The 15,551-nt window shown below is 37.4% G+C and overlaps 3 protein-coding genes across 7 annotated transcripts in view; 1 reads left to right on the top strand and 2 right to left on the bottom strand.

The window, feature by feature from the left end:
* Window positions 1–295, bottom strand: part of LOC112464567 (probable multidrug resistance-associated protein lethal(2)03659) — a 22,824-nt gene extending 22,529 nt beyond the window's left edge. Inside the window, exon 1 of one of the 2 annotated variants that reach the window (XM_025031623.1) lies at window positions 133–295. The gene's annotated coding sequence lies outside the window, so the exon portion shown is untranslated. The remainder of the gene's footprint in view (window positions 1–132) is intronic. The other variant, XM_025031620.1, reaches the window with a different exon arrangement.
* Window positions 296–3,483: 3,188 nt separating this feature from the next.
* LOC112464569 (serine/threonine-protein kinase PLK1-like) lies at window positions 3,484–10,429 on the bottom strand. Its single transcript, XM_025031628.1, has 7 exons — window positions 9,887–10,429; window positions 7,618–7,842; window positions 7,340–7,557; window positions 6,746–7,041; window positions 5,737–6,033; window positions 4,613–5,013; window positions 3,484–4,013 (listed from the first exon to the last, which is right to left on the bottom strand). The coding sequence occupies exons 1-7, from the start codon at window positions 9,968–9,970 to the stop codon at window positions 3,816–3,818; spliced, it is 1,719 nt and encodes a 572-aa protein (XP_024887396.1). The 5' UTR covers window positions 9,971–10,429; the 3' UTR covers window positions 3,484–3,815.
* An 883-nt stretch (window positions 10,430–11,312) lies between these two features.
* On the top strand, window positions 11,313–14,486 carry LOC112464571 (CREB-binding protein-like). Of its 4 annotated transcripts, none has more exons than XM_025031637.1 (5): window positions 11,313–11,421; window positions 12,986–13,102; window positions 13,196–13,315; window positions 13,405–13,713; window positions 14,059–14,486. In XM_025031637.1, the coding sequence occupies exons 2-5, from the start codon at window positions 13,037–13,039 to the stop codon at window positions 14,083–14,085; spliced, it is 522 nt and encodes a 173-aa protein (XP_024887405.1). In that variant the 5' UTR covers window positions 11,313–11,421; window positions 12,986–13,036; the 3' UTR covers window positions 14,086–14,486. The 4 variants fall into 4 exon arrangements, with proteins under 4 accessions (XP_024887405.1, XP_024887407.1, XP_024887408.1 ...); XM_025031639.1 differs by having other exon boundaries at window positions 13,405–13,727; XM_025031640.1 differs by having other exon boundaries at window positions 13,405–13,748.
* Window positions 14,487–15,551: the final 1,065 nt, after the last annotated feature.

Below are 15,551 nucleotides of genomic sequence, written 5' to 3'. Positions count from 1 at the left end.
TTGCCGCGTGTTGCGGCCGGACCGAGGACGTCCGTCAAAAAATGCGCCCGCCTTTATGTAACCCGAATCGGAGTCGCGCGGACCAGCGTGACCAGCCTTTAGCGGGCCGTAATTCGCACGGGGGAGACTCACGCTCAAGGTTGAGAACCGCTTGCTGCCTTCGGACGAGGGTATCCTCGTGCACTATCAGGATTCCATGACGCGTCCCGGTCCGTTAAGCGTACGTGACGATCCCGACGACGACGACGGCGGCGGCGGCGGCGGCGGCAAGCGAAACGACATCCACTCCGGCCAAAATCCGTCACTCGACTGAGCGCACGGCTCAACGGCTGTCTTATTGGTTAACCCCAACCCCAACGCGACACGTGATTCCTCCCCCCTCCTCCCGCCACTATTTCGCGGAAGTCCGACGGCCGACGGCCTCCGTGGAGCTCTTAGTTTGGACACAACTCTGTCCGCCATCTTCAGGCAATCTCTGGTACGCTTTTCAAAAAACGTTCGAATCAGTTTGGTACCTGTGCAGATTGTTAAGTTAATACATTGTTGACCGAGTGTTTTACGCAAAAACGTTGTGGCCTGGTATACATTTTTTGTACAAGTCAATATTTCGAGAACGAAATCTCGCTTATAACGTAAAACAGATTAAAAAAAAAAAAAAAAAAAAAAACTGACAAAAAGTAAAGGAGAAACACAAATCCTATAATGAAAGCTCTATCAATATTGAGCTCTGATACATTTCTGGTCAATATGTATTAAAAAAAAAAATAAATCCCATTCGATAATCCATAAGTACAAAATATTATTGCTATAATAAGTAAATCTAACAAAAATAAATAAAAGTTAAATAATATTAAAATATAAAAATTGTCTAACGATATCCAAACTCTTACTTGAGGAATTCTATTGGGTTCGATCTTCAGAACGCGGGGGGAAATAGGAGGCTTCTAGCCTTACATTATCGACGATTGGTAAATCATGAGGTCAGACGAAGGGATTACCCGCTCGTTTTAAACATTTCGGCGCGAAATACTTAAAAGTCGTCGTTATAGATCCCACTCGATTGTCGAGCCAAGCGTGTGGAACAGCCAGCAAGAGCGTTAATTCATTCTACTTCAAGTCCGCATCGCGCGCGCAAAAAGCAACTCGCATTTTAAAAAAGAAAAAAACAGTTTATTTCTGTACCGTACTCTTTTCAAAACAGCGTTATACGTATATTGATGCATCATGTAAAAAATATTATCCTAACAATTTTTGTCTAAGCTACCTCCCGCTCGTGAACGCGCCATTCATCTCGGCGTATTTGCCTATTCTTTTTATTTATATACACTAATCGTAATTTGTTAACATATTACCTAATTATCAATAATTGTTCCGCGCATATTATATATCTAACTTAACATAACGTAACGTCATTCGCTAAGCTAATATTGTTCCTTCCAAGTGGCACTTATTGATTACGTGTTATCGTTCCCCCGTTATTATACTTAAATCAATTTCGTTATATGATAATTATACTCCTCCTTTCGTCCAGTCTCCTTATAAGAGTTCACATCAAATCTTTACGAAAGTTTCCGTCGTTCTTTCGACACAAAATCGCTACGATCTCGCTCTCGACGATTCTTCGATCTCTCGGCCGTCAAATTATCGGCTCGTCGGATTATCAAGGAGATCCGTGAACCCCTCGGCTACTTAAATACTCTGATCGTCAACTCTTCGCACCGCGAAATCCACGAGTATCCGGATCTCCCTTCTCTCGAGATTCCCTAATCGTTCTGGAGTTCCTTTTATCCAGACCTTTCGATTTCTATTTGCTAAAATCCATCATTTAGCTGTCTTAATTAATCCTTAATCAAAATCAGGATTATGCACTGCTGAAAAAAAATACGGGAACTCTCGTAACGATTCAATGTTACAATAATTCTACAAAAATCGACGTATTATCTGTCTGTTACAATCTAATATTACAAAAGAGAATCTTACAGTACAACACACCGCGTTTATATGCCGCTCGATTTAGTTATAATATACTTGGTCAGTTTAGCTCTATAAAAAAAATATAATCTTTGTATAGTCGTTTCTCTATCAGGCAGAATAATCTCCATGCATAAAGTAATTCGATACAATCGACTCCGCACTCTTTCATGCTATTTTCTAACCGATCGAAGCAATGCGAGAAATCGTAAATCACTCGTTGAATTTCTTGACAGAAAGAGTTGCCAATCCATTTCTCTCACATTTCTTTTTCAATTCTAGAAAATCTTCAAAACTTCTAGATGAATTAATAGCGATTTACCATATGATATCCGATCTTAGCAATTTCACGGAAATAACAACTGTTTATGCTTAATTCTTGCTATAAAGGTAATTAAAGGTAATTTCTACAAAATAAATTTTGAGAGTACTCTTTATGAGATATCTTCGATTTCTAATTTAAGCTATATAAGTTGCTGCTAAAAAGGGTGGAGTTTGCAAGATATATATTTCCCAAAATATAGAATCTCTACGTTGTTCGTCTTATACAAGAAAAATTAGCTTTACCGACTACGTGAAGTGTATGTAAATAAAATAGTGTGAAAAAGCAAAAGAAATCATGATATAATTTATTTAATCGTCATTTGTTATTCGTTTCTGTATTCCTTGAAGTGGTAAACATACTTTTAATTATCGATACGTCACTGAAATAATTAAGCTTTAAGCAAGTCGTTACAAAATTTGTCTCAACCAGTCTCACCTCGAACAAATTTTCTTTCGATAAACGCGCGTAGATCTGCGCCGCCGTTGTTACTAGACTTTAACAACTAGTGCTCGGGGATTAACAATCGCTTGTAGTCCAAGTCGCACTGCTTCGAACAAGTTCGCGAGCAAGTTCTTGGCTTCAGAAAATCTTCAGAAGCGAGGAATAAACACATCAGTCAGAAGACTAGCTTTTGCAGGTCTCTCATCTCAGCTACGACAACGAAATCGGACGTTAGATTGCACCACTCAGTCGAATCACGATTACTCCTATGCTCCGCCCCGCTCTTCCTCTTTTTTTTCGTGGTGAACGCGGCGCGGGACCTCTTGATCGAATCTGATTCAATTGCAAAGTTAGAGCAAAATACCTTTTAAGCAGTCACTGCGAATTAATGAAGATGAGAAGTCTTTTGCAAGATTCTTAATGGGAATTGAAGGAAAAAGGAAATCAGGCCGGAGGCTAACATGGATATACAAATAAGGGAGTTTCACTTAGAGTCCTAGACATTGGTCAAAGTTAACTGAGATTTTAGAAATTGCGGTTCTAGTACTATTTTTGAAGATAGACGGCAGATCAATGATACCCGATCAATTAACGTTAAGTAATATGTACGGCACACCTAAGAACGATGGGATGCCTCCTCGCAAAATGTTTTGCCTTCGTTGCGCAATTGGTTACCTTTCTCTTTCTCTCTCTCTCTCTCTCTCTCTGTCTCTCTCTCACACACACACACACACACACACTCTCATTCTCTCTCTTTCGTAAATGATAAAAAAAAGAAAGAAAAAAGATTACCTAGCAAAATTCTACGTCTGTATAAAAATCGGGCAAAGGAAGAAAGAAAATCATGCGTGACTTCCATTCGCCCGTTTCTCTCTCTCTCTCTCTCTCTCTCTCTCTCTCTCTCTCTCTCTGTTTTTCTCTCTCTCTCCCTCGCTACAAAGACAGCGCTATTAGAAAATAAATACATATGTCGCGTTCCTCCAAGTTAATTTATAGTGCCAAGTTAATTTATAGTGCCAAGAGAGGCGCGGCACTCGCTATTTTTTTTTACTCTCGTTGTTCCTTGACATAAATGATCTTATCGGGCTTGAGAATTCGTTAGCATCAGCTTGATCTTCTCGTACGCGTACATCAGATTGTCCGCCAATGGCTTACAGCAACCATTTTCCTGAATGGTCTGGAATCTGTAAGTCTTGAAGTTCTTGTCGTGATCGATATAAGTGACTGCCGCCATCAACGGGCACATGATGATCTTTGCATGGTCCAAGAAGTTGATCTAAAAAATAAATAGACAATTTTATTTATCCCAAAACAAAAACACTGTAACAAACAATACTTCCAACAACGTAACAGTAATAAAAATGCTACTAAAAACAAATTATATCTTCTCATTGTTTAAAGTGTATTAAAACAGATAAAAAAATATAAATAAAAATAAATAAATATATATATGCAAAGAAAGAATAAGTTAACACACAGTGTAGCAAAAAAATTATAAAAAGAACTTAGAAAAAGCAAAGAATATTAAGACTAATAAAATATTTGAACAAATAAAAAAATTAAAATAAAAATAATTCATCATCAAATGAGTGTACATGTAGATAAGAATAATATAAAAACTATACAGGTGGGGTATTGCATGGCTCCATATAGAAACGATTAATTTTGTAACATTTCGAATTCTACCCCTCATCTCAAATATTTTTCAGGTATAACAGAAGCAAAAGAGTAAAATGAAGTGAAAGTACACGATGTTGTAGTATGAGAATGTAATTCATTTCAGAAACAATAAATAATATATATGTTAATAACATTATATTACACACACATATATACATATTAACATAACTTTAGAGATGATTAATTAACACTTACTTGCACTGTGCCATTGCTCAGTTGCATCACTACAGCTGTCTGAGTCCTGAACCACTGATGTATATAGGGTATTCTGGAGAGTTCGTCACCACGTTTCATCGAAATAGAGCCACCCGCCTTCATCAGATGCTCGTTCATGTATTTCAAAAAGAAGTTCATCAGTTTCATTTTCTTTTCAAGATGGGCCGGATAATCCTTGACTGTGTAGTACAACTCATCGCCCTCGCGATTGATATAGTGAATGTTGTAGCCATTTGACATCATGATCAATCGCGTGCCATCGTTGTACATCACGCCGACGCTATCATCGGACAATTGGTATCCAAAACCGTATTTATCGGAGTAGTCCACCCACTTGCTGATCCAAATCACAGGCTGCGCCGCTGGATCAGTCAATTCGTCTGCAAATTTTCAGAGAAAACATTTTTATAACATCATACAGTAATACTGAATATAGCAATTATAATTTAATCCCAATTATTTGTACATCTCAATATTTAATTTAAAAAAAATATATATATGTAACAAATACTGCGCTCAATTCGACAAATTGAAGGTTTTTTGGTCATTCGGCAAAAATTATTACAGTTGAGCTGGGATGTCTTACCACACCCATATTTCGTCTTTAGATTATTATTTATTTAGATCACTAGAAAATTCGCTTAATGGAAAAAAATTTGATTTTTTAGAAATCTGCAAAAATCACCTAGAGTAATTTTCTGTCAAAAAATTGGAGAAGTTACTTTGAGAACGGAATCATGAAGTTATCCAAAAGATAGCAGAGTATCAGATATCAAAACGACGCATATATTGTTTGATAAAGCTATATCGACATATAAACACGTAATTATATATAAAATTAAATTAAGGAAAACGCTGTTAAACGGGCAAAAGTGGATCTTGGTTGCTTAATATTATTCGCGTGAATTTTACGTGCAATTCTTTGCCTGCAAACCACGCGCGCCGGTACTTTTGAACTGAAAACGCAGTCTCAACTAAAGACCACTAGAAAAGAACTATTACGTGATTAAATTGATTATATATATATATAAATATTTTTCCCCCTTTTATTAAAAACAAAATAAAATTAATTATCACACAACTCAATAGTTTCTCTAACATACCTGATGAAGAAGCTGTTTCCCTAGCAGGCTTAGTTTTTAATACAACAGCTATTTGCTCTTTTAGCGTTTGAAGCATCTTTCTGATGTCGAGATTGCCGCCTCTTTGCGGTTCAATGACTTCGTTATTAAATTTAGCCTTTCGCGATGGACTATTCGGCACTCGAGGGAAAATCTCCTGTTCCGAATAGCCGTTAAGGTTCATCTCACTGAGCGGTTTGCGATTGCAGTGTAACTCGAGCGTATCCAAACGTGGTGCCATTGTCAGGCATGAGAGCGGTAAACTCGCCGGCATGTATCCTGCAATTGTTAATTAATAAGAAAATTATTTTACTTCTTTCATTCACAAATAAAAAAGACAAAAAAATTGCAAATTATTTATACTGTAATTTGTTCTGACAATAGAAAAAATTCAAAACATTTTGGCAAAGAATTTCAATTTCTCTCGTCTAATTTGAAATTTAACTTTTCGACTTCCAAGCGGGATGAGCCGTTTGCCCCATAAGTGATTTCTTTAGAATAATCCTGCCAGAAAATTTTCACAATTTTTGTGGATTTTTAAAACTTATTTTTAGTTATAAGTTTTTATTTATGACGAATAGATGCAAATATATACAATTTTCAAGAAGATGTAACTTATTTACTCGGAATGAGTCATTTGTCCCACTAGGAAGCTTATTTAGAAAATCAGATGGGAAGACACATCAACAATTATTGTTCAACAGTTATTTTTTTCCTTATAAAATAATTCAATTTTTTTTTATAATGTGATAATATAAATTATATTAGGTATTTGATTTATTGTAATGTTTCTGTGATATAGGATATAAGTTATAAGTTATTTTATTTTATAACTTATATCTTATATCACAAAAACATTACAATAAATCAAATAATATAATTTATATTATCACATTATCAAAAAAAGCTGTTATATAATCGATAGAATTATTTTATAAGAAAAAAAATAACTATTGAACAATTCCACTTTTTTTAATTTTTGATGTCTTACCAGAACTAAAAAAGCTGTCTTTCATCAGTTTGGCAACGGACGGACGTTTTGAGGGACTCAGTTGCAACATGTTCGCCACCATGTTCATGGCAGGTTTACTAATGTGTTGCGGTGTCTTGTACTGCACTTGTTTGATCCTAGAATACGTTTCCCTCAGGCTTGACGTCTCGAAAGGCGGCTTACCCACAAGTAGAGTGTACATTATGACACCAATACTCCATACATCAGCCTCATACGAGTGTCCGATCTTCGTGAGCACTTCCGGTGCGATGTAATTCGGAGTACCACAGACAGTTCTATTAAAAAATTCATCAATCAGTCAAATCATATACTAAAATTTTATGTGTAATTGATAAAATTAATTTATCCCTGATAGAGTTTAAAAATTTTATCAAAGTATGTTGGAGTATAATTTATGTGGATATAATTTTGAAGTAAAATTAAGTTTAAACAAATAAAAAATATCACATTTAAATAGAATTTAAGAATGAATATAAAATATAATTTAATCTTTAGATTTAGAATGATTTATCACAATGAACAGAGAAGATGATCACATTCGTCATGACTGCGGTGTATTTGAGTAACAATTACTTTTTTCTTTCACCGTCATGCTCCAATCTGGTTGCCAATCCGAAATCACCGATCTTGACTTGCAAATCGTCGTTCAAAAACAGATTGCCTAACTTTAAATCTCTGTGAATTATTCTATGCTGATGCAGGTAAAAAACTCCATCCAAGATCTGCTTCATGAAGTATCGTGTCTCGCATTCCGACAGTGCTTTCCTGCGCTTATGCAGCTCCATCATCGACTAGAATGTTAAACAATTGTAAACTCACAATTGGCAATTAAAGTAGCTACTGCTACTTACCCTTTTACGACAGAGTTCCAGGATAATGTAAATATTATTAGTATCGTCGAAGAAACCGTGAAAGCCAACGATGTGTTTGTGATTCAAGGTCTGGTGAATCGCAATCTCCTGGGTCATCTTCTCCCTCTGATTGCTTTTTGCCATCAGTGACTTTGGCACGATTTTCCCAGCGAATACATGGTGCGACTTTGACTCTGTGATCTCGTAACATTTTGCAAAGCCACCCTATAAAGCAACGGACATAAGAGTAAAGTAAAGACAACTGCAATAAAAAAGGGAAGGAAAAAGCTGACGCTTTAATTATAAAGTTAATTTCCTGTAAGTAAATTATGTTTTAATACCTACTGGCTTTAATAATGGTTCTTTAGTAATTAATATATTTAACGTTTAAAGAATCTGTAATTTGAAAGGATTTACAAGTTCCAAGATAATTAACTCTACAGGTATCTCTCTTCTTTTTGGTGAAAATTTGGGGTGCCTTCAATTCGGAGGGTTTTTAAGGTTTTGAGTAAGACTTAATCCTATCGCCGTGTCTCCAACTGGTACCTGACCATAAGGTACCAGTTATTTGACACAAAACCTCTATACCCTGTTATCCTTTTTCGTGAACTGTTCTCTTCCCCTTAAACAAAGTATCTTCCTCTTATACTCTCCTCTCCATAAATGGGAAATTCTCCTCTCAATTGATGACTATGTGGGATGAAGGCCAGGATCGAACCACGGACCTTTCAGTTACTAATCATGAATGTCTTCAGTTCACTAATAGGTGGGTTATATTAGAATCCTAAATAAGAGAAGCACATTCCTTACCCCCTTCATGGTTCCTATTGAGCCCGCAGCTGACCGCTGAACAAAGCAACTCTCTCTGTATATCTGACACAATTTGATCATTCAGAAATAATTTTGTTTTAATTCCATCATTGTAATCAACGTGAAATAAGACTTGTTAATAATATTCTAAATATTAATCTTTCTCACTCACATAATACATGTTACTTCGCATATGGAATCAGCTGCAGGACCATCACTTTCGGTTGTGATTGGTGGCCGCGGTCAGCCAATCACCAAGCGAGCCGCCGGATGCTCTTATTTAGGACTCTAATTTATAGTTGAAGTTGTTTAATAAACATATGTCCGTAAATGCTCCCTAACAAAACTACAACCATTGAAAGTTGATGTAAATATTTAAGAAAGGGAAGAAAAAAGACATTTAACTTGTTTATAAATAACTTGACTTATTTAACTTGTTTGTAAACAAATTAAATTAAATGTCTTTTTTCTTTCCTCTTTTAAATATTTCCATCAACTTTCAATGGTTGTAGTTCTGTTAGGAAGCATTTATGGATATATGTTTATACAATGTAAACAATTTCAACTCTAAATGACTTCAATAACACGCCTTTAATAGTTGCTTTCCATTTACATCAAAACTCAGATAATTCTCACTTGTGATGTCATTCTGTCTTTATTATTCATTAATTGCCAAAAAGGATAGAACGACGCCACAAGTGAGAATTATCTGAGTTTTTATGTAAATGGAAAGCATTTAATGTATGGACCTCGAGTCATGACACATCTTGTATATTTAAAAAAATTTACATATATATACACAAAAAATAGTAAAACAAAATGCTATTAAAATAGTGTCAATGAAGCTAATGGCAGTGCTCTTTAAACTGCTCAGTTACAATAATACATCAACAATATAGTTTTCATAAAAAAATGCAAAAGCTCCACATACACAGTTAAAAAAAGAAATATAGTTTAATAGTTTTAATTTAGGATGATAAGGACATTTGAGCAATCTTCTCTCATGAAACTTCCTCATGGTTCTTTAATTATATTTCTCCATTATAGTTCCACCAATGTAGATTAACTCTAATCATGTTTCATTGTACTTTTTACCCTTTTCTAGTTCTAAGAATTAAACAAACCGAGATTAAAGTTCACCTGCATTGATACAAATGGAGACAAGTCAAATTGCCAGTATATTTTCGATCCAAACCTCTCTGGAATCCCCAAAGAGGAGCTGAAACAGTTTTTCGCGAGTTTCTCTCACGAATCATACGTCTTTCTACAAGAGGCGTCTTCGGCACGAGTGCAACAAGTGTCGGGCGCCAAAGGATCACGTTTACACGTGTGTGCGTGTGTATGTATGTACGTATGTCGCGGGACAGAGGCTCGCGCGAATAACGTAATAGGAGCGTGACTGTGCAAGGTCAGGGCGAAGGCGAAGGAGAGGCTCAAGGACGTCGCCGGTCGTTCTTACCTTCCCGAAGAAGCGGCCCTTCACGTAACTTTTGCCGGTGTTCGCGTCGTAGATCACGCTCGGTATCTCCTCCTCATTCGACATCGCGCAATGGCAGTGACAATGGCAGTAGGACCCGCTGTCGTCCGACGTATCGTCACACGATGTCGTATCGCAATCCTCCCACGATGACGTGCCGCCGTCGGACGCGGTGACGTTACCCGATGTTGTCGCGTCGCTGTCGGACGTTCTGTCGCACGTGCCGTCGCACCTCGACGCCGTGACTACCCGTGATCCTGAATCAGCGACCGTTTCCCAAACCAAGTTCGCCGGCCGGCGAGGATTCGCGCGTATTCGGCGACCGATATACGTTCACGTTCGAACCGTTCTCACGCACCCGAGAGAAAGAAAGCCCGAGGATGCGACGGGGAAAAAAGGGGAAAAAGAAGAACGAACGGCCGTGAGCGCGCCACGCTACCGTATCCACAGGACACCCGCGGAACTCGCTGCTCGCCGTACTTCTGTTCAAACCGCCTTGGCTCTGGCTCACACACCAGTCTCGCCACCGTCGCGAAAAACGTGCAACGGCTCGTTCGATTTAAATTACGAATGGCCGACCAATCGCCGCGGCGCCGGGTCACGTGACCCGGCGGGAGCTAGCGCGCGCGCCACCCCGCGGTCGTCGACCTCGCTTCTCGCGCACTGTCTCGCACAGTCTCGCAGTTCTCGCGTTCCGCGCGATTTCTCTGCCGAGATTTTGACGAATCGGCCGCGCGATAGGCCGCGATCGAGCTCGGTCGGTTCCCGATTGCCCACGTTTCTGATTGGCGGATTGGCCAATTCAACATAGAACATTCTGATGGACAAATTCAATGGAAAGATCGATTCACGTGAATGGGCCAATCTACAATCAGTCATCTATCGGAGTCGGATGTCGGAACGTCTTTTTTCGAAAACGAATTAATTTTTCTCATTAATGCTAGGTCTACAATGAGTCGTAAAGTCGTAAGTCGTAAGAATTGACCAATCACAATCGGGCCAGTCATAAGGGTCGGTATCATAGTTTCCGATTTAACGTGATCCTCCGATTAAACTCACTCTGCATCTCTTTCTAACTGTCCCCCTAGAAAGAGACGAAGAGTGAGTTTAATCGGAGGATCACGTTAATCGGAGACTGTGATACCGGCCCTAAGTCGTAAGAATTGACCAATCACATTCCATTATTCTCCTCACGGTCGAAGAATAATGAACTGTGATTGGCCAATTCTTACGACTTACAACAGCCATTGTAGACCGGCCCTAAAATGGATGTGGAGTCATAAGAATTGACCAATCACAATTCATTATTCTTCGACCGCAAGGAAAATAATAGACTGTGATCGGTCAATTCCACGGGTGCAGATGATGCTCTTCGTGCAGTTAACAAGCACAAGCATGTGGGCGTGGGACGGGCATACTGGGCAATGCTGGGCATTCACAATTCACAATTCACATTGTTCACAAGCCGCTCCGATCTCAGATCTCAGATCACGAAGAGACTAGGTTAGGACGGTTGGGTAAGTTAATTTTTTTTAACCAACAAGGAACCTCGCATACTTAAAAAAAGTATTCGACATCAAAATATATTTTATATTAAAATCTCTTTTATTCAACAAATAATATTTTTAAAAAATAATTTTTTAAACAAAATTTTTATTAAAATTAGAAAAAAATATTTTTGTAAATTGTTTCAAATTTTGTTGCTACGTTTTTGTTTGTGATGACCTACTTGTATGTAAAATATCATTATATTGGTAGCATTTTTTAATGTTTACACTTTTCTATAGAACTCGAATATTTTTTCAAAAATTGATAACTTTTTATCTAAATTGTGAAACGATCTGAAATTTAGCCCCGAACTTGGAAACAGAATACATGAATATATGATATTTCATCAACTTCGTAGCATTTTAACAAACTCGATCCAGAACATTCTTAATGACAAGATAAGACAAGATAAAAGATAAGTTTAAGATTTTGTGAGTTTCCTTTATTATGAATACACAATTGATTATGATGGATTTTCAATCATTCTTCTAGATAAATTCCAATAAAACGATAGAAAACAATAAAATACTGTAAAGCCAAATCTACAATATGTTCTTTGCTTCCTGTTTTATGCTCTTAACCTCTTTGCGACTAGGTATTTTTTTCGTATTTCGCAATTCCATCGCGACTCGCGTAAACGTGATGTTTCTTGTCTTTTCTGAAGTTCGTCAATTTTTATCTTGGACGACACAGAACAAAAAACATCGCGTTACGCGACAGAATTGCGAAATTAATACATTTTTTTTTTGTGGTTGTTAACCCCGGTTGGGGTTATTAACGCCTTCAGCCCCGCCTTTGGGCTATATAGCGTAGTTTGGTTTGAATCCGTGATTCTCTTCAATCTTGTGTATTCCCTTTTTTTTCCTCGAACAGTCCTTTTTCTTTGATCTGCGATGATTCCCTATGTTTTCTTCCACTTTATATATTCCCTTTTTAACTCGTACTTTTAATATTCCTCTCTTTTTCTTTCTTCCTCGTACAATTCCTTCTCTTTGAACTTTGATTCCTTATGCAGAATCCCTCTTCATCTCGCCCGTAGATCAACACATAAATACGCTTGTGTTAATCAGGAGAGGGGAAGGTGGGGCGAAAAACCCTCTCCCGATTATGTATATGACTGCATATGTGTAGTTGTGTGTGTATGTCCGCGGTGTACTGAACTCGGTATGCCGTGGGTGCGTTGTGCCCAAGAAATTGCGCGGATCAATTCCCCCTGCGGCCAAAATTAATACGATATAGTCGCAAAGAGGTTAAGAGTAGAAAACAGGAAGCAAAGAACACTGTAGATTTGGCTTAAGAATTCTATCGTATGCCAACGATTGAATCCGCTTTCAACAGAGAATGAAAAAAAAAATGATAGGAAACGATAAGATTTTTTTCCAAATTGTATCGGTTCCTATCGTTTTCTATTAGGATTTTTCTTATCGGGGTATACTTCGGTAAAATCTTTATTACGCGATAGTGCCCGTCACACGTGCACATAGATACAAAATTACTTTCTCGTTTTCTTTATATATTGATCTCTGACAACAGGCAGGAGCCAAAAAACAGAAGAAAAGAAGCACACCTTGTTTTTTCTTCAACATGGTTTACACTTGTAATAACTGTAAAAGTCACGTGGAGACCAGATACCATTGTACACTTTGTGACGTATGTATTATATTGCTTTGGAGAAAAATACTCTTACCACTTTTCATAACTTTCATAACTTTCATGCTTACTATAATTGCGATTTTATTACAGAATTTTGATTTATGTGTAAATTGTAAAGAAAAGGACGGTCATCCACATCCGATGGAAAAACTTGGCTTTGCTTTGAATAATGACCCTTCACCTGCGGATAAGAAACAAACAAATCCACAGGTTACTTGTCAGCTTATTCTAAAAATATCCATGTTGTAATTAGGATAAACCTATAATGTGCTCATATCTTTTTCGTTTCTGCAACATAGGAGAATTACGAACGCAGGAAATTATCGATACAGAGATCCATTCAATCATTGACGCATGCCTGCCAGTGCAGAGATGCTAAGTGTCATCTACCAACATTGAATTGCCAGAAGATGAAGCGACTGATGATACATGTAAAGTATTGCAAGGAGAGAAAGACCAATGGCAACTGTCCTATATGTAAAGAGCTGATAACGGTGTGTTGTTACCATGCGAAAGGCTGCCAAGAGACCAAGTGTCTCGTTCCATTCTGCTCCAACATCAAGCACAAGATAAAGCATCAGCAACGAATACAACAGTTGCAGCAACAGGTGCGACTGCTCAGGTAGAATCATCGACTTTTTGTGTATGTATTACTACGCTCATCCAAATTAAAATACAAGTTCTATTGCCTTTTTTCAAGCATTGCTCTATCAATGTTTGTCAAATAGCATAATGCAGAATGGTATTTAAACTAAGTGACGAGTGAACATATATTCGATTCTTTTGCATGTCTCTACGTTTTAATTTCCTAAGACTTATTTTTTAACTTAATCGTTATAAATTATTTTACTTCCTATTTATTTTTAAACTTAAATAAAGCCTTTTGTCTACCTATCTGTATCTATATATCTTTTATTGAAAGCATTTGACAATATTCGTGTTTACTCCTGTAGCCTGTAGGGGTCGAACGACTGCCATGAATACGAGGCTCAACGGCACACCGCAACAGCTGATGCAGCAACAGCAACAGCATTCTTTTTCTTTTTTGTTTAATGGAACCTACCTTTTGTCAGTGGACGATACGGGCTTAAAGGTACCTTTTCACGTTGACGCTCGACTGACTTGAAGATATTAGTTGAAAATAATTAATATTTTACGTATTTCGAAGTCCATTTTTGATTGTATTGCGACGATCAACGATGATTCAGCGTCAACGCTGGATGTTGAATAAATACAACTTTATTTTTCCTGAAGATTTTTGCTCGCTGAAAATGAGCGTCGAGCGTCAACGTAAAAAATGACACCTTACGACCATCTAAAGTCGTTATTTTAAAAATGTCTTTAAAGTCGTCCAAATAAAGTTTTTTTGTAACTATTTTTATTTAATGTTGTATAATAAAATAATAATAAAGACTACAAAATTAACTATAATATGTTTAATTGTTTCGCAACTTTATGATTGAAGTAATGAATTTATAGTATAAGTTGATGTAGTTGCGTATGATTAGTGGTTTCATGAAATATGTTAACTATTTCCCTGATCGACCTATTATTTGCATGTAATATTATCATTTCGGTTTTGTTTCCGTTAATGCCGATCGATTGCGCCCCTGGAGGCCTATTAAGCCTTGTGTCCACGAGAAATCGCTCTGAGATCTTATATGTACATATACGAAGAAAGAATAAAGCCCCTTGCACAATGCTAGGCAGTAGGCAATAGGAACAGGGAATAGAAATCAGAAATCATGTATAAATGCAGAATAAACAGTGACACAGGCAATAGACACAGAGTTTCTGTCACGTTGGAAATTCTGTGCCTATTATTGCCTGTTGCCAACCAATCATAGCATTCGAATTTTTTAGGTTGTAATTAACGATTTTTTGATTATTTCCTGTTCCTATTGCCTGTTGCCTGGCATTGTGTAAGGGGCTTTAACCAATCGCATTGGTCAATTGCCGAATTGTTTAAATGTGATTGGTCAATTTTTTCTCTGTCCGAGATCTCAGATCGATTTCTAGTATCGTGGGCACAAGGCTTTACGGCTGCGTTCCGATATTCACTTCCAGTACTGAAAATCTATAGTGCACGTAATGTAAAATATATAAGCATAGTTTATGTAGATTGTGGAAATTCAGAAGCCATGGGCCAGAATGCAGATACCATAGCGCATGCGCATATGGATTCGGCATTCTGTTCATGGCTCCTGCAATTACAATAGCTCAATGTAGTAAGCCTCAAGCCGTAAGAAATTGACCAATTATAGGCGAATGTGAGGAGAATAATCGACTGTGATTGGTCAATTTCTTGCATCTTGAGGTTTATTACAGCTTACTACAGCTATTGTAGATCGGGTATAATATGCGATTATTGGACATCCTTAAAATGCGTCCGACACTTTATAACTCCAAAATTTTAATTCTCCGAAGCTTAGTTTTGAATTATGAA

Source organism: Temnothorax curvispinosus, unplaced genomic scaffold (assembly GCF_003070985.1).
Source record: "Temnothorax curvispinosus isolate PA1 unplaced genomic scaffold, ASM307098v1 QBEX01014323.1, whole genome shotgun sequence".
Taxonomy (NCBI): domain Eukaryota; kingdom Metazoa; phylum Arthropoda; class Insecta; order Hymenoptera; family Formicidae; genus Temnothorax; species Temnothorax curvispinosus.
This window is presented reverse-complemented; position numbering and strand designations above follow the sequence as displayed.